This window comes from Sinocyclocheilus grahami, unplaced genomic scaffold (assembly GCF_001515645.1).
Source record: "Sinocyclocheilus grahami isolate Dianchi unplaced genomic scaffold, SAMN03320097.WGS_v1.1 scaffold684.1, whole genome shotgun sequence".
In the NCBI taxonomy this organism is placed as follows: Eukaryota; Metazoa; Chordata; class Actinopteri; order Cypriniformes; family Cyprinidae; genus Sinocyclocheilus; species Sinocyclocheilus grahami.
In genome coordinates this window covers 516,202-540,777 of record NW_015505863.1, presented here as the reverse complement: position 1 = coordinate 540,777, position 24,576 = coordinate 516,202, and the positions used below count along the sequence as shown (strand labels likewise).

At 37.5% G+C, this 24,576-nt stretch overlaps 1 protein-coding gene across 3 annotated transcripts in view; it reads right to left on the bottom strand.

Annotated features, from left to right (window-relative positions):
• Positions 1 to 1,126: 1,126 nt before the first annotated feature.
• The window catches only part of LOC107559424 (glutamate receptor 1-like), a 53,670-nt gene continuing 30,220 nt past the window's right edge, over positions 1,127 to 24,576 (bottom strand). The window contains exons 8-16 of one of the 3 annotated variants that reach the window (XM_016243245.1): positions 23,708 to 23,812; positions 23,240 to 23,350; positions 22,296 to 22,502; positions 20,812 to 21,278; positions 11,473 to 11,671; positions 9,295 to 9,542; positions 5,930 to 6,044; positions 3,806 to 3,940; positions 1,127 to 1,769 (exon numbers count right to left, since the gene is read on the bottom strand). In XM_016243245.1, the coding sequence (XP_016098731.1) occupies positions 1,611 to 1,769; positions 3,806 to 3,940; positions 5,930 to 6,044; positions 9,295 to 9,542; positions 11,473 to 11,671; positions 20,812 to 21,278; positions 22,296 to 22,502; positions 23,240 to 23,350; positions 23,708 to 23,812 (1,746 nt within the window). In that variant the 3' untranslated portion in view covers positions 1,127 to 1,610. Of the gene's footprint in view, positions 1,770 to 3,805; positions 3,941 to 5,304; positions 5,420 to 5,929; positions 6,045 to 9,294; positions 9,543 to 11,472; positions 11,672 to 20,811; positions 21,279 to 22,295; positions 22,503 to 23,239; positions 23,351 to 23,707; positions 23,813 to 24,576 lie in introns of those variants that run through there. The other 2 variants (XM_016243246.1, XM_016243247.1) reach the window with 2 other exon arrangements.

The following is a 24,576-nucleotide window of genomic DNA, read 5'->3' as shown; positions in this document are numbered from 1 at the left end:
AGTCTACGACCCCTCTTCTCTCTCTCTGACTGACGTCTTTAACTCTCAGACTCTATCGAGCAGCATGGACGGGGAAGTGGTGATTGATCCAAAGTGTTCGTAAGTGAAGGGTGAGACTGTGAGCTACAGCAGTAACTATAACAGGACTGGTAATCAGCCTCTCCGAACCTATGGAAGAAGTCACCTTCCCTGGAGAGGCTTGCCAATCAAACGGGTTGGAAAGGAAGACATTTGTAGACTGTGCAATGAAGCTGAAACACTGATGTAGCATTCTTCCTTGCTTTTCATTCGACGACATCAAACAAAAGGTTTCTTAAAGGTGAAGTGTAGTTTTTTAAAATGATTATTTTTATTATTACATAAAAATTCTCATCATTTACTCACCAAACCTGTATGGTTTTCTTTCTTTTGCGGAACATAAAAATATATTTTTGCAAGGGGGGACAAAGGAGAGACAATTTTCAAAATATCTTCTTTTACAGTCCACAAAAAAAGTCATACAGGTTTGGAACAACGTGGGTGAATAAATTTCCAATTTTGAGTGGAATATCCCAGATTAATACGCAGCATCTATATAATAAGCACTTTTTAGACAGCATCCTAACTAACCCAATTTTTTAGTTTAGTGTTGACTATTTGTTTGTCCAACCAATGGCAGACAGAGGTCATTATTTTTCAGAGATTACACACTTCACCTTAAAAGGAACAGTTCACCCAAAAAGGAAAATTTGCTAAAAATGTACTCACCCTCAGGGCATTCAAGAAGTAGATGAGTTTGTTTCTTCATCGGAATAGGTTTGGAGAAATTTAGCATTACATCACTTGCTCACCAATGGATACTCTGCAGTGAATGGGTGCCATCATCCACAACGTATTCCGCACGACTCCAGTCCATCAGTTAATGCAGCTTTTCACTTCACAAGACATTAATTGATGGACTGGAATCATGTGGATTACTGTGATGATTTTATTACCTTTTTGAACTCTCATTATGAGGGCACCCATTCACTGCAGAGGGTCCATTGGTGAGCAAGTGATGGAATGCAAAATTTCTCCAGATCTGTTCCAATGAAGAAACAAATTAATTCACAGTACATGTTGGACAGCAAATTTAAATTTTTGGGTGAACTATTCCTATAACTATCTGATAAATAATGATGTAACTATGGTTGAAGAATACTTTGGGCAAAAATGTTCCTTGAACAGAGATGTGTGTCAAAGATAATAAGGCAGACAAAAATAATAAAATAAGCGCAGTTGGAAATTATTTGGGGGAAACAAGACAATAAAGAAACATTGCAGTTCAATTGTCAGTAATTTATGAGATTGAGGAAAACCTCTCAGTTTAGTCAAAAATGATGCTCATACAAAAACACTGCACGCATGGTCTCCTTATTGCACCAGTGAAGTTCCAAAAAAAAAAACATCTTAATATTAGAAAAGTAATTTTCCTCCCTCCTTATCTAATTTGATTTGGAGCCCAGAGTGTGTCCATGAATCCATTTGGCAGTACTTTAGAGGCAGGTGAGCTGTACGCTGCAGTGTCTGCTTTTCCCACTCTTTCCAGCGGTCTCCTGATGTCCCCTTATCTCTGAGAGGCTGATGGCCGTTTACATCCCAGTGGTGCTGAGGCCCATGGCGGCTGCCTGGCCCATACAGGGCAGAGTCTGTGCCGCTTTGGGGAAGTCATGGGCCATCACGCGTCCGTTCTCACCACCGCTGCCCATCCTAGTCAGTGTGGAGCTGAGCATGGCCGCATCAATGATTTGCTAGGAGAAAAGAAACACAAAGCGGTGGTGCAGTTTTGAAGCCGGCTAACTACGCACCAGCTCTGACCTCAATTACACGTAAACACATTTCTCTTGATCTGAGGATTTGCTCCAGCCAGCGCGGGCAATGATCCATAAGAAACGGTGAAAAATAACCACCATCAAGTGCAACAATGATAAGACCAGTGCCACACTAACTTGAAGCCACTCTCTCATGTAGCAATTTTACATAATGAAACCCTGTAGGCTTGAAACTGGAGCTAATGATGTGGATGTTGGCTTGTACATCCTTGACGAATAAATGATTTAAATCCAGCACACTTCAGTGGATTGCTGGGGATTATGTTGCTCGGGCTGATGCAGACTAATTGGCCTGCAAGCAACAACGATTTGTTGCTGTGATATTCTAAATGTGGCTGTTCTGTGATTGTAATGTCTTAACACTTGAAGAATGAAGAGAGAAGAGTGGCATGCAGCTGAAGAAGATGTTGTGATACAAAATACATGGTGAAAATACGTAGCAGTATAACACTCAAAGAAATACTTTACCCAAAAAATTTGAATTTGCTAAAAATTTACGTACTCTCAGGACATCCAAGATGTAAATGAGTTTGTTTGTTTTTTCGTCGGAACAGATTTGGAGAAATGTAGCATTACATCACTTGCTCACCAGTGGATCCTCTGCAGCAAATGTGTGCCGTCAGAATGAGAGTTCGAACAGCTCATAAAAACATCACAATAATCCACAAGTAATCAACATAACTCAAGTCCATCAATTAGTGTCTCGTCAAGCAAAAAAAGCTGTGTGTTTATAATAAAGAAATCCATCAAGATGTTTTTAACTTAAAATAATTCCTCTATCCATACCATTGCTTTGAAAAATTCATCTTGTCTGAATCAGGAGAGAAATATGCACAGAACAAGCACCGTTTACATGCAAAAACAGTTCTAAACAAATATATTTTGAAGAGAGAGGACAATGGGATGGACTTTTTCACTGGACGAAGCATTATTATGGATTATGGACTTGTTTCTTATAAGCATGCAGCTTTTCACTTCACAATATATTAATTGATGGACTGAAGTTGTGTGGATTGCTTTTTATGCTTTTATCGGCTGTTTGAAATCTCATTCTGACGGCACCCATTCACTGCAGAGGAACCACTGGTGAGCAAGTGATCTAATGCTAAATTTCTCCAAATCCGATGAATAAACAAACTCATCTACATCTTGGAATGCCTGAGGGTGAGAATTTTTTTGGGGTGAACTATTCCTTTAAGTTGACTAAAAAATTTACATTTAAAATTTCCTTCTTCTGCAGGTTATGTAATTATAATTTTTTTTTAAAAGTTTGTCGTCAATACATTGAAAATTAATAGGGTTTAAAACAACACTAGACCATACTGACAATCATTGTTTTGAGAAATCAAACCACTTTATTTTTTTAAATACATTTTTTATGTTCCACAGAAGAAAGAACATCACATTAGGTATATTTCGATATGTCCCACTCCCAAACTTCCCGTTTCAACAAGAAATATGTCAACACATGAAAGGAAACTGTACCCAAGCCATTTCATGTGGAAAGTAATCACGATAATCTATTACATTTTAAAATTGCTGTTCCTGGACGCTGCCTGAAAAATATATTTAAGTAACACCATGTGTTTCATAACCATGTCTTAAAAATTACTTCTCAGATTTCCCTTTGAAGGACCTTAAATGAAAATTGTGAGTCACCACATGAGTTTGTGGGTAATTAAATCTATATAAGTCGCTGTATTCGTCTTAATTTTGTAAGCAATGTGCTCCAGGATTAGAGAGAGGTGCAGTGGGTGGTATGATATTTACACCCACCTACAATTACATCTTAAATGCCAACACGTTCCTCTGCCAGATCCCCCAGAGGAAGTGAGGTCAGTATACCATAGCAGTTATAAAACATTGTAAGTGCCAAACACAAAGCCCATAATTAAATGTGGACAGATCTGGGCTGTAGATGCTGAAAGGGATAGATTATCATGGTTTTTACACACCTTCATCCTTCGAGACTCGATTCTGGATTTGTAACAGAACTCAACCAGGGCCACCAGCATGGCCAGCCCAAGCCCACCAATCAGAATGTAGAAAACTCCAGCCACATTACTGAGGCTCAGAGCGCTGGTCTTATCCTGCAGAGCAGAGACGACAATCAAACACTTGCAGTGTGACCTGTCACACAAACACATACATCTACAGGAGAGCAACAAACATAAATTATCTCTTACTATCACAGCTACTCAAACACACAACATGATATTTACAGCTATAAGACAATGTACACAAACAAAATCTTGATACTTATTCATTCACTATATATTTAAATTGATAAGTCATAATGTTCATTCTGTCGCAGTATATAAAACGAATCAGCAATAAAAAAGAACTGCCTAAATCATGCAAATGCATGCGTCTGTTGCAAGCTTGAAAAAACATTAATCTTTCAGTAAATTCTGGCTGTCTCTGCATATTGTTTTAATGTCTAAAAAAGGGTTATTATATAAAACAAATTATAATAAAATATTGATCTAATATATCTCACTTTTTACATTTTAACAATATCTATACCTTTGATATAAAGTATATAGTCCTTTAATTTAAAACCATGCAGGTATAAACCATGTTTTTTTTTATCTTGTTTATAAAATTTCTTGATTTCTGTGTTTTAAGGGTTCTCATCCAAAGGTCATAACTGAGAGCCTTTGGCATCTCTCTCTGTCTCTGGTGGCAGAGACGTCATGTCAGGGGTGGTGGGAATCAATGACATGCATCTGTTTGGCGACCATTTTGAGGTCTCATCCATTGGCATGCACATTGTCTTTGGACAGAGACAGCATTGAAGGACTCTTAAGGGGAAGAGCAATCCAGTTAGAGGGCATTTCATGGCAACGCTTTTCTCTCCAGACTGCCATTTACTCATGCTGAGATAGATGGATGGCTTTAGAATTTATATGTTGCTGTTGTTATGAGGAGGAGTTTAGGAGAAAGCAGATACCATGAAGAGAAAATAACACCAAACAACTACTACTGAGCACCTCACGTTTTCATACTGGTTTGTTCCCATTTTTGACATTCTATAGATTATATATGTATACAAATCAAATGCATTGTCCATAAAACATGTTGATAAAAAACACCTAGAAGGCAAGGTGGGAATATCGCTTGACCTAATGAGTGAGAAAAGCTCAATAATTTGTAAATGCGGCAAGCGAAGAACCAAGTGCCCATGCAGAAGCACTGAAGTGAGTGAAGAAAAAAAACCCACGTAGCCTATTTCTATAAATACACCACAAGCATCACATCTATTTTGTAATGTGGGAAGTAATAAGGGCCAGACAGCAACATGATGACAATGCGCACAAGTCTCTGGGTAAATGGCAGATTGGAGACAGAGCGTTGGCTGTGGTGCGTGCTTGAGAGAAAAGAGGACAGGGCCTTTAGTAAAGCGCTAAAGCTGGATCTCTAAGTGAGGGAAGGGACCAATGAGTGAACTGACCTTTCTGGCGGAGTCCTTGCTTCCACACTCCCCCTTATCGTACCACCATTTGTTTTTCAGTTTGTCTAAGACGGCTTGCTCATTGAGTTTCAACACCGCTAGGTTTACGGGGATTCTTCAACCAGGAAAATAACATAAATAACATTACCCATGTTATCTTATGTTATTCAGCATTTAAGCAAACATACAGCCATAATTATGTTTTGATGTGTTCTAAATGTCTACGGATAAATAGAAAAGAAAACAAAACAAAAACTGGAAAAAAAGAAAGAACAACACAGTCACAGAGTTTGAAAACTGTCACTGCCAAAGTGATATGCATTAATACTCCATCTAGCTTTGTGACCTTTCTCCCTACGGCAAGATGTGTATTACTATATCACTTTGGGTAACCGGCAAGAGATTGAAAACACTCGGATTTGCACAATTTTGAGTATGATACTCAAATGACAAGGTTATAATTGACCACCAATCATTTAAACGTCTCATTCATATGAAATAAACCACTTCTAGTTGGAATAATTTCAATTGGTGTAGAATGGCAGCCGAGGTGTTTGTTAACTGAGGTTGCCGGTTACCCCCCAGGGTGGTGGTTACCCGCTGGATAACTCATATTGGGGCTGACCTTGGAATCACCTCCTCCGCTGCCACACTCTCCCTTGTCGTACCACCATTTGTTTTTCAATTTGTCCAACAGGCCCTGCTCGTTCAGTTTTAACACTGCCAGGTTTACTGGGTTTCTTGAAATGATAATAAAATAAGCTGGGTCAGCATTGGTGATATGATACGGCGAGGCAGAGGTTGTGTCAAATAAAAGAGAGTCTATTAAGTCGTAGAGGAAGTGAACAGAACATAAAACTGATCTGACTGTGTGCCTGGCTCTGCTGGGCTTGTTGATGTTATATTAGTTGTCCTCTTTTGTGCTAAAGTGTAAAAAAAAAAAAAAAAAAGTACTGTGACCAAATTATGAGAGATTTTACCAAGCAAGACCAGGATTGTGAGTGATGAAACAGGATGAATTAGCAATGCTCTGGATTTAAGCCCTTTGTCACAGCATGGTCCGGTAAGAGGATTCCCAGATTAAGTCGATATTACTGTAGATTAGCTCTGGATAATCTATTACGCCGTGGTTGTGGTTGAAGGATACTGTACATTCCGTATTTTGGGAATCTCACCACTGCAATCAAACCCAGAGCATTCTTAATGCAGCCTATTCTCACTTGTGAAGGCGTCTTTCTCAGTAAAATCCCTGACTTCTTTCTGCACCCCTCGAGACTGGGGGAGAAAGAGGCCGATGTTTATGGATGACTAAAACAAAGCCAGACTTCATCCATGAACATTAATCTGAAATCTGCAGGGTACACAAGACAACAAGGATGTCAGGAAGGATAATGATGGGTAAGACCATTTCAACATCTGAAATGGAGCACATGAGAGGAGATTTTTGAGAGAAAGATGGTGAAAAAGTCAACAGTCAACATCTGATTTATGTTTATTAGCTCTGGACTGGAAAAAAGACTGCTCTGTTTTTTTTCTAGGAGTGAAAAATTGTGTTACTGTTTGAAAGGCCTTAAAAATCATACATATTTGTATTCCAAGAATTTCCTTAAAGTATCTGTGTGCGCCTCATTTTTGCTAAATCAATATGCAATTTTATGTGTACAGGATGCATTACATTGATCAAAAGTAACTGTTCAAAAGAGCTGTTATTTTGTATTTATAGAAGATTACTAAACAAAAAGTATCACAGTAACCACAATAATATTAAATTGCCCCTATTATGCCTTTTCGAATATTACCTTTAATGCAGTGAGTCATCTACCTGTATGTGAACATAAACTATCTGCAAAGTTGTGAAGCCGACAGTGCATGATAAATAAAGTTATTGTCTATCAAAAAAAAAAAAAGAGTCAGCTCGTGAGTCTAGGAATTCAAATCTTATTCTGTTACGGCTCTACGTCACGAAGTAACACATTTGCATAATGGCTGCCCACGTTCTACATCGCCAACTCGCCCGCCCACTAACAGTAAAATGACCGTGTAGTTAACATCATGTCGAGAAGACGCTGTATCCTACGCTGTGAGAGTAAATTTGTTTTATCACATCTTATAATTACCACAAACTTGTTAACACTTGACACTTACCACTGAGAAAAGTCCTGCTCCAGTCGTGCTTGCGAATCAGTCTCTTGTCAATCAGCCACTTCAACCGTTTCATCATCAGACTCCGGCTCGAATTGGTAAGGTACAATCGGTACCATCTTTTCTCTTTTCTATGTATTGACAAGTCTCCAAGGCTGTCATTCCGTCATGGCAATGGGCGTTTCATTTCTGACACGTGCTGTAAGCGGTAGACCAATCCAGAGCCAATCTCTCTACGGCTCTGGACCAATCACACAGGACTGCGCCATCTGACCAATCACAGCAGTGAGGGCTCACAGAAAGGAGGGGTTTAGAGAAACAGATTCTTTGAACAGCTTCACTCGAGTCGTTTACGAATAATTTAGAAATGAGGTCAAATTAAATCTATTTTTTGAGAAAACTAACATGTTTTTTGACCTTGCATGCATGTAAACCTGTTTTAGGAGACTCATAAAACAATATTAGCAACCTTTAAAATGGCATGATAGGGGCACTTTAAGCAGCACAACTATTTTCACCACTGATAATAATAAGAAAGGTTTCTTGAGCACCAAATCAGTATATTAGAATTATTTCTGAAGGATCATGTGACACTGACAATGACTGCTGAATAGCCACCTTAATTTCAATGCGGAAGTAAGCAGTTTTCTGTGAATGTGTGAGATTTCCAGTTCATTAGCCGCTGTAGGGAAATAACGAGAAGAATAAGAAAGCGCAATAAACGGTAAAACTGCTTGTGCTACAAACCAGTGTGTTCATAATTAAGATAATATATTAAAATACTATGATAAGACACACAAGTTTGCAATATCAGGCAGCAAAAAAAACTGTTGCTAAAAAATAGCTGGAAGCGGATGACACCAGAAGCCAGACGCATAAAATGTACAAATGGCCACGCCCACTCTTACGGGGAAAAATAAGCTTTGCCATCACAAGAATAAATGATATCTTAAAATATATTCAAATAGAAAACAATTATTTAAAATTGTAATGATATTTCAAATATTACTATTTTTACTGTATTTTTGATCAAAGCGATGCAGTGAGCAACGATAGTGTATATTGTTAAATGAAGTCTAGATGTTGAAATTAATTCTTGGGAACTCTTTCCTACAGTTAAATGCTGCTGAACAGACACACAGCTCTTATTCAAAACAGATTTAGCATTTAAAGAAAAACACAATGGGCTTTGTGGGCGCGAAGAACTCTTTGCAAGGATGTGTTCTTTGATTCATGTATAAAGGTTATAAAGAACAGAAGTATTGGAATGCATTTAGTCAATGTAGTGAGATGCAAAAGTACAATGAGACATGGTTTTCACACAAAAACATAAAACATTTTCCTCTTGATGATGGAATCATAACAGGCAAGAGTACAAATTTTGCTGTGATGAGAGTTGATGGTACAGAACACAGACAATTATAACTAATTCCAGTCAACACATAAAATGAGAGATTACAGTGGAGATGTTTAAGTTCGGACAAACATAACTTTCTAGCAAAGACAAAGTCTAATTTGACTTTAGTTGTAGTTACTTTATTACTATATTGTAATAATAATAATAATAATAATAATTTATTGATTTAAATAAATATTTTTATATAAAAATATATCTTTTAATTTCAGTGTGTGATTTTATTTTAGACAATAAATGGATAATTCAAATATTTGGATACTTCAAATATTTCTCCTAACCCAGTTTAATATGCATAGAAAACTCTTCCCACTTCAGCTGTATGTTGTAATCCCCTCATCTCTCCAGTGTAAACTCTCAGATTTTCAAAGAATCATAATCATTGTCAAAAAAGAAAGCATTTTTGGTTGAAGTATTAGGAGGCTCAGGTGTACCTCAGGGCGGATCCTTTGGGTGTTGCTATTCCATAGCCCTTTGAGTCCAGGTTTCCACCCACCTTCATGGTGTCACATGGCTTGCGCTGCTCAATGTATTCGTTCATTGTGGACTCCAGCAGATAAGCATACTTCCCTTTGGACTTCCTCACCCGCACGACACCTTCGTCTGTCGTCTTCAGAAATACAGAAGGCTCTGCAGACTTCATGTAGGACCACATCTTCTCAAATACTGCGATCTTTGATCTCTGAGGATGGATATAATGAAGTCGGACTGATCAAAAGTGACAGCAAAGACATTAACAATCTTACAAAAAATTTATATTTAAATAAAAGAATCCTGAAATAAATGTATAACAGTTTTCACAAAAATATTAAGCAGCACAACTGTTTTCAACTTCGATAATAATAAGAAAGGTTTCTTGAGCACCAAATCATCATATTAGAACGATTTTTGAAGGATCATGTGACACTGAAGACTTGAGTAATGGCTGCAAAAATTTTTTAATATATTCGAAGAGAAAATAGTTATTTTAAATTTCACAATATTACGTTTTTTACCGTATTTTTGATCTACAGCACACGTGGCAATTATCATTGAATAACTTGAATTTCTGGCTTTTCCTCACACAAAGCTGTCACAGTTGAAATGCTTAATTCTATTTTTACATGTCTAAACTTGGATTTAAAATAGGCAAAGTACCTGATATCATGGTCTTTCACTGTGTCATTTCAGGAAGACTAGAACCATTTTTGGTCAATTCTCTCTTTGAATACTGAACGTACAGATAAAACGTGCAAAAAACAGTACCTTCAGGGCTACAACAGCTTCCCATCAGGGTAGTACCCTCATCTTTGTACCTTATCTACTCCTAAAGGGTGCATATTAACACCCGAGTAGCGGTATCTTAAAGTACTAATATGCATTTTTAGTGGAAGATAAGGTACAACGCTAAGGCACAATCTTTGAGGGTACTGATAAAAGTATAATTTTTTGCACATCTTTTCTGAGAGTATAGTAAAGTACTTCCCTCTTACCCTGAAGAACTCTTTGGTGGATCCTCCATCCAGAGTCCCATAGGCAATCTCTGTTTGCTTAGCCAGATCCTCAGCACTCTCGATGGGTGACACCATTCTTTCCACAGTGAGGAAGGCAGCCAGGTTGGCTGTGTAGGAGGAGATGATAATCAGAGTGAAGAACCACCACACACCTCCAACTATACGACCAGAGAGAGATCTGTGGGGGAAAAAAGTACAGCAGAACAAAACGGATGGTTAATAGCCTGAAATATTGTAGTGATCTTCTCTATCAAATTAGACTCATAATGAAGAGCAGTGGCGGCTCGTGGGTTTTAAAATAGAGGAGGCACACTAATTGTATTAGTCTGGGATCCCTGCCGATTATTATTATTATTATTTGCTTAACCACTTTAAAACGGCTTTTTGGTTGCTTTCAGTCAGAAAACGACATACATACAGGAAGATAATATCATTTCACTTACCTGGCCTATCACTTGGAAGCAAACATAACTGTTATCATCTTTGATGATAAGAAATGTTTCTTGAGCAGCAAATCATCATATTAGAATGATTTTTGAAGGATCATGTGACACTGAAGACTTGAGTAATGGCTGCAAAAATTTTTTAATATATTCGAAGAGAAAATAGTTATTTTAAATTTCACAATATTACGGTTTTTACCGTATTTTTGATCTACAGCACACGTGGCAATTATCATTGAATAACTTGAATTTCTGGCTTTTCCTCACACAAAGCTGTCACAGTTGAAATGCTTAATTCTATTTTTACATGTCTAAACTTGGATTTAAAATAGGCAAAGTACCTGATATCATGGTCTTTCACTGTGTCATTTCAGGAAGACTAGAACCATTTTTGGTCAATTCTCTCTTTGAATACTGAACGTACAGATAAAACGTGCAAAAAACAGTACCTTCAGGGCTACAACAGCTTCCCATCAGGGTAGTACCCTCATCTTTGTACCTTATCTACTCCTAAAGGGTGCATATTAACACCCGAGTAGCGGTATCTTAAAGTACTAATATGCATTTTTAGTGGAAGATAAGGTACAACGCTAAGGCACAATCTTTGAGGGTACTGATAAAAGTATAATTTTTTGCACATCTTTTCTGAGAGTATAGTAAAGTACTTCCCTCTTACCCTGAAGAACTCTTTGGTGGATCCTCCATCCAGAGTCCCATAGGCAATCTCTGTTTGCTTAGCCAGATCCTCAGCACTCTCGATGGGTGACACCATTCTTTCCACAGTGAGGAAGGCAGCCAGGTTGGCTGTGTAGGAGGAGATGATAATCAGAGTAAAGAACCACCACACACCTCCAACTATACGACCAGAGAGAGATCTGTGGGGGAAAAAAGTACAGCAGAACAAAACGGATGGTTAATAGCCTGAAATATTGTAGTGATCTTCTCTATCAAATTAGACTCATAATGAAGAGCAGTGGCGGCTCGTGGGTTTTAAAATAGAGGAGGCACACTAATTGTATTAGTCTGGGATCCCTGCCGATTATTATTATTATTATTTGCTTAACCACTTTAAAACGGCTTTTTGGTTGCTTTCAGTCAGAAAACGACATACATACAGGAAGATAATATCATTTCACTTACCTGGCCTATCACTTGGAAGCAAACATCCATCCTTTCTTAAAAATCTGTGTTAAAAGAGCTGCCTGTTGCGCCATTTAATTAAGCCGACTGCTGTAGCCTATATCCAGCTTAGGCTGTTTTCCCTAAATGTGTATATATACTGTTTGAATGACAGCTTGGTAAATCTGTTGGCAATCAAATATTCTATATCGCTACTCATCATAAGTACTTGGTACATTATCAGCGCAGCGGGAGACGTTCAAACTAATATCACGTAATTTACGTCTCTTTGATGATTGGTTGATATCAGAAGGGAGGCTAGCCTCCCTTGCGAGGGTTCTTTTCTTAACACTCCTCAGCGCTGAAAGTGAACACTCGATGCTGATTGGCAAATTTTTTTTACCAACGGAGGCACGAAAGCTCAGCTCTTCCCCGGCCTCCCCCTACCCTTCTATATCACCTTGCGGTTGTAATTACATCAGCAGATTCGGCACATTCGCGATAGAAAAGTGGCGTTTTCACGTTATGGTATTACAACTGTGAAATTACAAACAAAAAAATACACATTCTGAGACATGAACTGAAATGAATTGTGAATTGTATTAACATTAAATCGTCCTCCTCCCATTTTCACCTAAAAATTATGGGGAAGCCGTGCCTCCCCCGACGAGACGCCACTGATGAAGAGTTCTATTTTTAATATGATTTTAATTTCTAGCTGTGCACAAAGTGGAACGATAATGATTAATTAATCAATTTATTACTTTATCAGCAGGCATATATGATGAAGAAAGGCCTTCTTAATGGTTGATCTATAGTTATAAATCAGATCCTGATCAGAGTTTAAACAAAAGCAAAGTCATTTTCAGACTTTGTATGGCAGAATTTAATTATCATCAGAACTGTTTCATTAAAATGTCTGGAACATCACTTATTTGAGCTTAAATGAAAAGACTTGGAGGACTGCTGCGTTAACGGTTACAATAAAACATCTTAGTAATATACTGTATGTATAATTGTGTTTCTTTCCTTAAAATAGGAGCGGGATGCATTACAACTGAATACACTACAGTTAAATATACACGTATATGAGAAAATATACATATTTGTATATAGGGATGATAGAAAATGCCTCCCTTAAGATGTAAATGGCAAAATATATTTTTTGCATTATTATTCACACAAGCAAGTTAATGTATATATATATATATATATATATATATTTTTTTTTTATTTATTTTTTTTTTTTTGTATAAATATATTTACTTTTTAACAATTTAATGCAGCCTTACTGGATCACACACACAGACAAAAAAAGTACCACCCAACCTTTTGAAGTTTTATATTAATAAAACTATACAACAACCTTTTGGTAGTGTATATTAATTTGTATTTTTATTAATTTATTTTTTGTGAGAATTGCATTCTGGTTCAATCATAACCTTTGCACACACAAAAGTGTCAGTTTTCCAAAATTGTCTTATGTCTTTTACAGTAGCTCAAGAGAAAGCAAGCAAATGAATGAAAAAGAAGAAATCCACAGTAGAGTAGAAACATTGGGTATGCAGCAGCTCATCACCTCATCTCAAACTGTCTCTCTTTCTCATTCTGTTGTACTCCGCTTATCTTCCTTGTCTCTCTCACCTGCCCCGTCTCCCTATTTTCACTTGCCTGTTCAGCTGTCCATAAGTGTGATACGAAGTTGACTTTCATTCACTCTGTCAAACAGATGTGTTCAGCTGTTTTGTGAGGTAAGTCCACCTTTATAACCATCAGTTAGTGTGTTTGCAAACAAAATTATCACCACAAATAAATTCTTGTCTCTGAGTTTTTGTGGATTTAGACATCTGGTATAAACAAAAATTTGAGCTACAGACAAAATTTATTTATATTTTATGTAATATTTTAAGAAAGGAAAGAACTGCAGTTTTTTTTTTTTTTTTTACCATTTTGCATGCATATAAATATATGTGTGCATTTCTGTATGTGAGAGGTCACATAAGACCTTTAAAAACCATTACAGGTTCATATATATATATATTTTTTTTTTTTTTGTATAAATATATTTACTTTTTAACAATTTAATGCAGCCTTACTGGATCACACACACAGACAAAAAAAGTACCACCCAACCTTTTGAAGTTTTATATTAATAAAACTATACAACAACCTTTTGGTAGTGTATATTAATTTGTATTTTTATTAATTTATTTTTTGTGAGAATTGCATTCTGGTTCAATCATAACCTTTGCACACACAAAAGTGTCAGTTTTCCAAAATTGTCTTATGTCTTTTACAGTAGCTCAAGAGAAAGCAAGCAAATGAATGAAAAAGAAGAAATCCACAGTAGAGTAGAAACATTGGGTATGCAGCAGCTCATCACCTCATCTCAAACTGTCTCTCTTTCTCATTCTGTTGTACTCCGCTTATCTTCCTTGTCTCTCTCACCTGCCCCGTCTCCCTATTTTCACTTGCCTGTTCAGCTGTCCATAAGTGTGATACGAAGTTGACTTTCATTCACTCTGTCAAACAGATGTGTTCAGCTGTTTTGTGAGGTAAGTCCACCTTTATAACCATCAGTTAGTGTGTTTGCAAACAAAATTATCACCACAAATAAATTCTTGTCTCTGAGTTTTTGTGGATTTAGACATCTGGTATAAACAAAAATTTGAGCTACAGACAAAATTTATTTATATTTTATGTAATATTTTAAGAAAGGAAAGAACTGCAGTTTTTTTTTTTTTTTACCATTTTGCATGCATATAAATATATGTGTGCATTTCTGTATGTGAGAGGTCACATAAGACCTTTAAAAACCATTACAGGTTCACAAGTATTTGAACACACACAACAGTACACAAGAATACTGGCGGTGATCCTCTAATGAATACTCCAAATGAATTACCAAACTAATCCATAGAATATGGGTCACTCACTGAAAGCAAAGTAAAAGGTTCCATGGACAAACATTCTTTCAAACACCCTCAATCAAATCTCCATGGAGACATGACGACTCACAACAGAGCTGTAACAACCTAAAAATAAAAGTATTTTTGTCGTTCCACAGTGTAATGCTGCAAAATGTCCGTTCCATTACAGAAACTCGGATGGCCGCTGTTGGGAACGTTGTGACATGCTGATTGTCTCTTTGTACTCTGGTGTCACAGTTCTATTAAACACTGCAGAGCATTTCCAAACACTCGGGATGGCAAGGTCATCTCGACAGTGGGAAAGGCCCGAGCGAGACTTCCCTCTAGGCTTCTATGTATGTGTGTTTGTATTTTGAAATTACTCTAATGTGCTTGTGACCTAAACGTAATGTGTACGTGACCTGCTAGTGTCATTGCGTATGGAAGTATTTGTAAATGGGAGTGTATTTTTGTATGGGGTAAAGGGAATCTGGACAAAGTTGAAGTGACAGTTGGAGGCCCGCGGGAGGAAGGCGGCACCATGGTGCCTGGGTTGAACTGTCATGCTCGCTGCAAAGCCTGATGGTCTGACCCTACGCAAACACACATACAAACACAAAAACACACTCCACATCTCAAATAATGCTCCTAAGGCTCACAGCATGTATCGCATCCTCAGGGTTACTACTTGCTCTGTTTCTCAGTCACACACACACTTCTCCGCGCTCATATCCTGAAGCACACTTGGATTATTTTTCAGCAGGTGTGAACAGAATGATCATCGGCCCCCAGGCCAATTTAAATCATTGGAAAATTCATCTGTACCCGGTTGCACAAAGCCCCTTAAGTGTAATTTTCCCTTACGATCGCCCTTAAGTTTCCCTTATACTTAAGGGTGTTGCATAAAATATCCCTTAAATGTTACTTAAGAGTTTCTTTAGGTGAAACGTCATAAACCCTTAGAATTGATCTTAAATTTATCTTAAGTATCCCTTAAAACCCATTAAGTGTTGCATAAAGCCCCTTAACTGTCATTTTTCTAAGTATAAGATAAGGTTTGGAAAATGTCACCTTAAGTTACACAAAGTAACTTACAAGACATGACCGGCCACTTTATATGTTAAATAGATTTTAATTTACGCATTTATTCACATATAAACTGATCAAATTACATACAGCACATAATTAGCTCAAAAGTGAGTCCGTCACACTCGAGAACAAATTTATATTCCATAATATTTTATTCCTGTATTTTCCTACATATTACGTTTCTGCTTTTTATTCAGCTTATAAAATAGGCTACTTCTATGAATCCGGTTTGGACTTTCAGCGCGAGAGCGCCCTCCGGCTTTGAGTGTGAATGAAACACACACTGCATGAGAGTTTAGCGCTTTAATGTTCACATCGTTTTGGATACGAATAAAACGTCATGCATAAACTATCTTGTCTCTTTGCATTTAAATATGTATTTATGCACACTAGTCCCTAAAAACCTCTACATGGACAGAAATGATGAGAGATCTTTATTTGTTGTCCAAAGATGAATAAAAGTCGTATGGGTTTGAACTGACACAAGGGTGAGTAAATGATTTTTCAGAATTTTCAATTTTGAGTGAATTATCAATTTGAGTTTCTGTCTCGTCTGGTCCTTCTTTTTCATATTTGGTTTTCTTTTTTGTTTTCCTTATCCATGTTATATTGTTTTCTGTAAAAACTTACACCGCTATCTGCATTAACAAATAACTAAATTATCTGTAAATAACTAAATTAACTGCAAAACCTGGGTCGCTGTCGGGATTCCCTTTGCTAAGGGAAGTGTTGAAGGGATTATATGCAACACCCTTAAATCATTCCCTTAGGTAAGGGGAAATCACACCTTAAGTCTCATACTTAAGGTGCTTTATGCAGTCGGGCACAGGCCTTTATGTGACCGCTTTCCTAGGAGTCACATCTACACTATCCCTCATGTGAGCACTCTTCATACCAAGAGATTCATAGCAATAGTTCAGTGGAGGTAATTCTGTCGGTAATAATAAGGGTATTGGGTTTTACTGCTGAAAACACCTGTCAATATGGGGTGCTGTGTGTACATTGAGGAAAAAAAATTAACTTAAATGATTTTAGCAAATGGCTGCAATATAACAAAGAGTGAAAAATATAAGGGGGTCTGAATACTTTCCGTACCCACTGTATATATAAGTAATACATAAATATCAGTACCGAATATACACAATTAAAGAGAGATGATAGATAGAACAATGGAACAACAGACAGAATGATAGATAGACAGAACGATACACAGACATGACGATAGATAGACAGGGCGACAGAGAGAAAGATAAATAGAACGATAGACATAATCATAGGCAGACAGAACAAAAAACAGACAAGATGACAGATAGAATGATGGACAGATGGAACAATAGAAAAATAGAACAAAAAACAGACAGGATGACAGACAAAACAACAGGCAGAAGGATAGACAGACAGAATTATAGACAGACAAAACAACAGACAGAGCATTAGACTGTTAGAATGATAGACAGAACGATAGACAGACAGAGAATGATAGACAAAAAGAACAACAGACAGAATGATAGACAGACAGACTGAATGACAGACAGACAGCACAATATACAGTCAAAATAACAGACAGAATGTTTTACAGAAAGAACGACAGACATACAGGACCACAGAGAGAATGGTAGATAGCCAGAACGATTGACAGACAGGACGACAGACAGACACAATGATAGACAGACATAACTATAAACAGAATGATGGAGACAGACAGAATGATAGATAAATAGAACAATACACAGACAGGGCTACAGAGAGAAAAATAAATAGACAGAACGATAGACAGATGGATAACAGACAGAATGACAGATAGACAGAACCTTAAGCAGACAAAACAAAAACAGACAGGATGACAGACAGAATTACAGACAGACAAAACAACAGACAGGGCATTAGACTGACAGAATGATAGACCGACTAAAAATAGACAAAAACAATAACAGACAGAATGATAGAGTGAACTATAGACAGACAGGATGACAGACAGACAGACAGAGACACAATGGTAGACAGACAGAACTATAAACAGATTGACAGAATGATGGAGAGACAGACACAATGAAAGACAGAACTATAAATAGAATGACAGAATGATGGAGAGACAGACAGAATGATAGACACGAAAAAGATACAGACAAAACGACAGACAGAATGTTACACAGAAGGAACGATAGACAGAACCACAGACAGAATGACAGATAGACCTATAAACAATGATAGAATGACAGAATGATGGAGAGACAGAATGATAAACAAAATGACAGAATGATGGATAGATGATAATAGAAAGACAGATGGATAGATAGAACAATAGATAGACAGAACAACAGATAAACAGTACTTCCTGGTGGTATTTCAACAGTTGTTACTTTATCCTTAATTAAAATAATGTCAGATTCAGTGATGCAGAGCAGAGAAAAAAAAAATCACATTAATGAATGAATAACCCAATTAACGCTACAGCACTCAAGTTGTGCGTCTCAAATAAACAATTTATGCAGATGAACACAGATGGTTTCTACTAACAGGTGGCTTTTAGCAGTCAGAATCTAAAAAGACAGTTCACATAAGCACGCTGTTTACATAGCCTAGCTGCTGCAACACTCAAATGTGCTATGAAATGCTACACTGTTGATGCTAGTGGACATGACAGTGACAGTGAATTATATGCATAGTAAACAGTCTGCAATTCCCACTTCTGGGTGAACCACTAAAAGAAGAGCAGCAATTGTTGAGTTATTAATTTATATACCATCAGAGTCGTGTCAAGCTGCTGTGCTTCAGTAATTCTCTGCTCACATTTTGCAGCTTGCTAATCATCTGTGCCATCTCCTCATGATTTCAGATTACGGCATAGCTCGAACTAAGTTAATTGCTTTGATTGCCCGCGTGCTTACAGTAGTTTCTCTATTTGCTATCTGTCTCGAGAGATGTCAAAGAGACTTTGTTTTTGGCACCTTTGTAAGAAATAATGAATTAATGAAATCCCTTCATAAGCACCTCATCAGAAACTAATCAGAGAATCAAGAGGTTAGATGAGTTTTATGAAGCAATGGTACAGATGAACTGGAGTGAATAACAATGTGAACAGTCAGAGCTCTGTGGCAGAGTGGCAGCTCTGGCATTTGTCGAGGAGATAAATACTGTAAGCAGCCTGGTGATTTCTGTCTGGCCCACACAATCCTCATTACCAAAACACTTTTTTTAAATAGTGGTTTCCGAGATGGCTGGCAAATAGCCTCACAGTCCAAAACGCACAGAGAACAAGCACCTTAATGTACAATAACATCTTGAGAAAATTAAGAAGTTCAAAGTATTACAGATACAACTGCCTACCAACACAAGGACTCATGTCCAATGCTGTGTAAATTCATTTTCTTTATCACTACTTTTGTCTTGTTTTACAAAAAAAAAAATCTAAACATCCTTTTCTGTCTGCGCACCTGTTAATATGAGCACCTGTTCACAGTTAACTTTATTTTTATTAGTTATTTAATGCATTGTGTGCATAACTACTTTTTATAGCAATTCGTTCTCAGATAGGCAAGGGACAGAATTTTAAACCTAACAGATAGGCAACATAACAGAACAGAACAGAACAGATCAACCATTTAAATCAAGGGACAACTGTTTAATAAATATAATGGCATTAATAATAATAATATTAATATTTTTATAATTATATTGATGTTATATTTATTACAAAGTTTAATAAATGATTGATATAATAATAATTATTATTATTCTAATAAGTCTAAGACTTTATAACCATGAAAACCAACTGACCACCCTCAAACACTGAGCACAGATCAAGGACTTTCTAATGACTTCATAACCTTTCATAACTTCAGCATTCCTTCTTTAGCTCAAAGGGGTGAGGTGATGGAGTTTTCCACGCAAGTCCTCAGCTAGCATTGAGAAACACCGTTAGGCACAGTGCTCTGGCACATACAATCACATCTGTCATGGAACTCTCTCTGGCAGTGTAATCTAATTTGAGTGTGTTGCTTGCTTCCCTCAAGCCAAGGATATACATGTCCAACCAAAATGTCAAACACCAGCTGAGGAGCCAGCACACCCAGAGGCTCAAGGCCAATCTGCACATAATGAGGCTTTCAGGGGTGTCGGCACTAGCCTAACCTATGGTTACACTTTCCTCATGACTAATGCTAGCAACAAAGAACTGTGTGAACAAGTGCCAGTTCAGCCAAAGAGATAGGACAAAATTGAAGATCAGGGTAAATGTAACTTATTTTGTCTTCTGGGAAACATGTAATTATATTCTGTAGCTTCTGCAGGGCAGTACTCGAATCGATTTGAATCGAATGAATGACTCAATGACTTATTCATTAAGATATTTACTGCCACCTTTTAGTTTCTTATTTAGAGTAAAATGTCATAAAAAATTATAATTACATATTAATAAAAATCTATAATATAAAAAAACGAATTAAAGGGATAGTTTACCCAAAATTAAAAATTAAAAAAGAAAATGAAAAAAAATGAAAAAAATTCTGAAGCTACTTTTTGTAATATCTAATTAGATTAATTAATCGCCACACTGTGTAATTAATTAGAGTACAAATTTTAATCCATTGATTATATTTGCGTGTAGGTAATCAGACACTAAAAAAAAAATCTGTTTTGGTCATAAAAGTCAGTCGATAATCTAATCTTTACCTTCACTTTTAAGGCATCTTATTTCAACATGATCTGCATTTCAGATATAGTACAGGGATGGTGTAATGCAGCAGACGATTAAGATCATCTTTATTTTACAACCCATTTTCTCCATCACAGATGTTGTTTGTGGAATATGAGTCAGCCAAATGAAAAAGCAGCGGTGGAAGACGAAAAAAAAATATGATAATGATGATGAAAATGGCTTTTTTTAAATTTCCCCCTACCTTGGTGAGATATCACATCCTTGCTGCATGAAGGCTCCCAGGGAAAACCACAGGCTATTGAAGATCCCAAATTCATTGTTGTGTTCAGGTTGCTTCTCCTGCTTCTCCTCTCGTTGATTCTGATTTTGACTGTGTTGATTTGGCGACTGGTTGGGTTCTGGTGACGGTGGTCGGTTCTGATTTTGGTTTTGCTGCTCCATTCCTTCCTCTTCGTCATCTGCATGCCACTCATACGGACTGAAGCGACTCACCAGGAACAGCACCACACTCACGCCAATGTAGGCAAACACAATGCACATCCAGATCTCGTACGCCAATGGGTCCAGGAAGGAGAAGACACCTGGTTTGGACTTGGTGGGCTTCTTGATCATGATGGATATACCTAAGCTCATAAAGGGCTTGGAGAAATCGATGACCTCCTCTCTGACCAAAGTGATTGTGAGGGGGGCGACAGCCACGTCTGCTTTCTACAAGACAATATGATTACATCATTACGCAAAGATAGAGTGCCTAGTGTGATTTACTGTCGACAATCATATTTTCAACAACTTCTCAGAAAGTGATGCAATCAAACATTCAGAATATGTTTTAAGAAGCTTTGAGATCCAGTTTGCATACAACAAGGCTGTTCCTCTGTAGGTTTTCAGAACCCACTGGAATTACAAATCAAGCACAAACCAACAAAAAGCTTTATCCACCATTTTAGAAGCAGCTGAACATATAAATAACTTCAAGTACTATGAATCACTACAGAGTCAGTTCTACTCAATGCTGCATCCACAAGAGAATCCCTCGTATGCTATTGCTCTCTACGCTTCATAATAATGCCATATTTTCTTCAAGCAGAAGAGAAATCTAACGAACGCTGCTTGACAACACTGAGCTGTGGTGTTCGCCTTTAGCCCAATGAAGACAGACTACATCTGACACTGCTTAGCATTCCAAAGCAACTAATGCTGCAGCCTCAGGGTAAAAATGCTCAGAATAAAAAACTGAGTGTGTACAAAAGCCAACCTCACATGCACCTATTATATCTTGCTAATTGGCCTTTGTTAGGACTCTTTACTATGTTGCAAAACTGCCAGAAAGTCAGACATTGTACAAACATGCTCTGACAGTAGGGAAAATCTACTTCATAAGTGATGAGACAAAAAACTTTTGTTCAACCTGAGGCATTGAGTTTAGGACACACTGTGTCCTGTTCTCTGTTTTGTGGCAAATTTTGCCAGCGCTTTGCTATATATTTCAGAAAAGATTTTTGTTGGTTACAGACCGGACCTCCAAGGAATGGAAGAAGTGAAGCTTTAAGCTTAAGTGACTGATGTACGCTAGAGATACTCAAAATTAACATGCCAGCTAAAATAAAATAAAATAATAAAATAAAATAAAAGGGAATAGTGTAAAGGCTAGAATAAATAAGCAAACAAACAAACAAATCCTTACCACACAAAACTTGATAACATTCAGAGATAATAGCTACTTACGCCATACACTAGTTCTCCAACCATTCCATTCCACATCATTGTCTCTGAGTCTCTGGCTCCATACTTTCTGTCCCCCACTATTTCTAGCCTGTAGGAATAGCCCACGTGCTTGGCGATCTCTGCAGCCAGCTCCACACAATAACCTTCATATTTGTCATTACCCATTAGCTGCTCATGGTTCTTCTTCAGCATCACATATGGAGACTCCTAAGGATAAAGAACACAGTGTAGGTTAATTTTGCATTTGTTGTTTCGTGTGGTAGCAAGAGCCAGATCAGTCTAGTTGTTTGGTTACTACATGATTCAGAGTAGTCAAAGAGGCTTGAAAGAAAATCTTGCATCAGCTACATCAAATGTTTTCTGCATTTCCAGCATATTTCCCAGCTTATATATTATTGAAGAGTTGCATTTCAGCTCAGTTCTGTGCATCTACACAGAACAACATCAACAGAAAAAAAAAGGTAATTAAGACTATATAACACAGTGTGACATCTTGTAATGGGACTTTATATTTCACAACTTTGACTTTATATCCTACAATGTGATTTATTTTTATTTTAAGCTACCATATAAAATGGACAGTTATAAGTTATTTGTACTTTGAATTAATTGATAACCATTCATAGCCTGACACAGGAATATAGGCTCAAACCATGGCATGAATTTAGGATGGGACTGTTTGGTTGACCAGAACAATACTTTTTTCAGTTCCGTTTAGTGAGAATAGCACCCTCCAAGGGACCATTAACTGCATACACACACACACAGAAAACATGCACACCATTTCATCTTGATAACACTCATGATTTGTAATTCACACTTATGTGACATACTGCCAGATCAGATGAATAGAAAAAGTAAAAAAAAAAAAACCAATAAAAAGCACAAATAACTATTAATCTACTATCTTTCCATTACAACTCAAGTTGTATTGAAAAACTCACCAAGATGGTGGTGACTATGTAGGTCCTGTTTTGCAGTCCAAACGTCTCATTGAGCATGTTGCTGTAAGTAGCTGTGTTCACGTATTTCTCATGTTGGCTCCAGTAGCCCACCTGCAGGTAGAAGGGAGGAATATCACAGCAGTGCACAGGAATTTCAGAGCCACTATTTTTAGAATGTTAAATATTCATATTGATGGCTTAAGAGGAGCTGTAATCACTTGAAATGCATGCACGGCTCTTTAAGCCTGCCTGTGACTAACACTTCATTCGCTTTCAACACAGCTAGTGCTGAAGTTTCAGGTGCAAACTCAGGTTAATCATTCCGAATCAAATTTATGTCAGGAAAATGTCAAGCATTATCTGTTTTCTAAAATTTCAAGTGAGAAGTCAGAATGTATGATTATTGGGATGGGCTGGTAAGCGTGGACACCATATGTGTGCAAGCAGGGAAAAAACTATTTGATTTACTTTCTTGGGTCCATTTGGGCCAAATTCCATCACACTGATGGTGAAGTTGGTCCGATGTCCTTTTTCATTAAACTGAATATGTCCTGTAAGCCCTTCAAATTGCACCTACAGAGAAAATCACACATAATCGGATTGTTCATCATTTCACCTTCATCATTCACCCAGAACTTCACTAGGTGTGAAACCTGTTTTACATTTTTGTACAGGAAGCCAAATGATACTTATGCTAGGGCTGCATGATTAATCAAAATAAAACAGAAATTAGGCCTGCACGATTAATCGTTTGTAAACCGAAATCGCGATTTGAAAGGGTACAATTTTCAAATCGCAAGAACTGCGATTATTTCGGTGAAGGACTATCAGAGATTTAACAAGCATCTATGTAGTTCCCTTTCATGGGAACTTCGAACTGCATCCTCTAGCGGTCGCTATGGGGAACGCCTCATCGTGACCGGTGTCTGAAGCATACATTGAAAAAACACCAACTCGTTGGCCGGCGACAGCCATGACGTCACTACCGGTATGACTATAGTATAAATAGGCGCCGGGAGCTACACATCATTCTCTTCTTCGTCTTCATTGACTGTTTTGTTTGAAGCGTACATTTCTTTGGTAAGAGCGATCTCTATTTATCTCATTATGGCGAGCACTAGCAAAGCATTTAAGGATGTGTGCATCCGTGTTGACGTTGTTTAACATCTGATGACACACACAATCTATGCGTTGTTTGTTTGGGCAAAGAGCACGCACGCGATGTCTCCGAGGGGGCAATCGGTGTGCACTGCGAGCATTTTTTCCAAGGAAAAATGCTCCGCTCTCGTTTGTCTCTCTTTTCGAGGAAAGAGGGGCAGCCATCTGCTTCCCGCGAT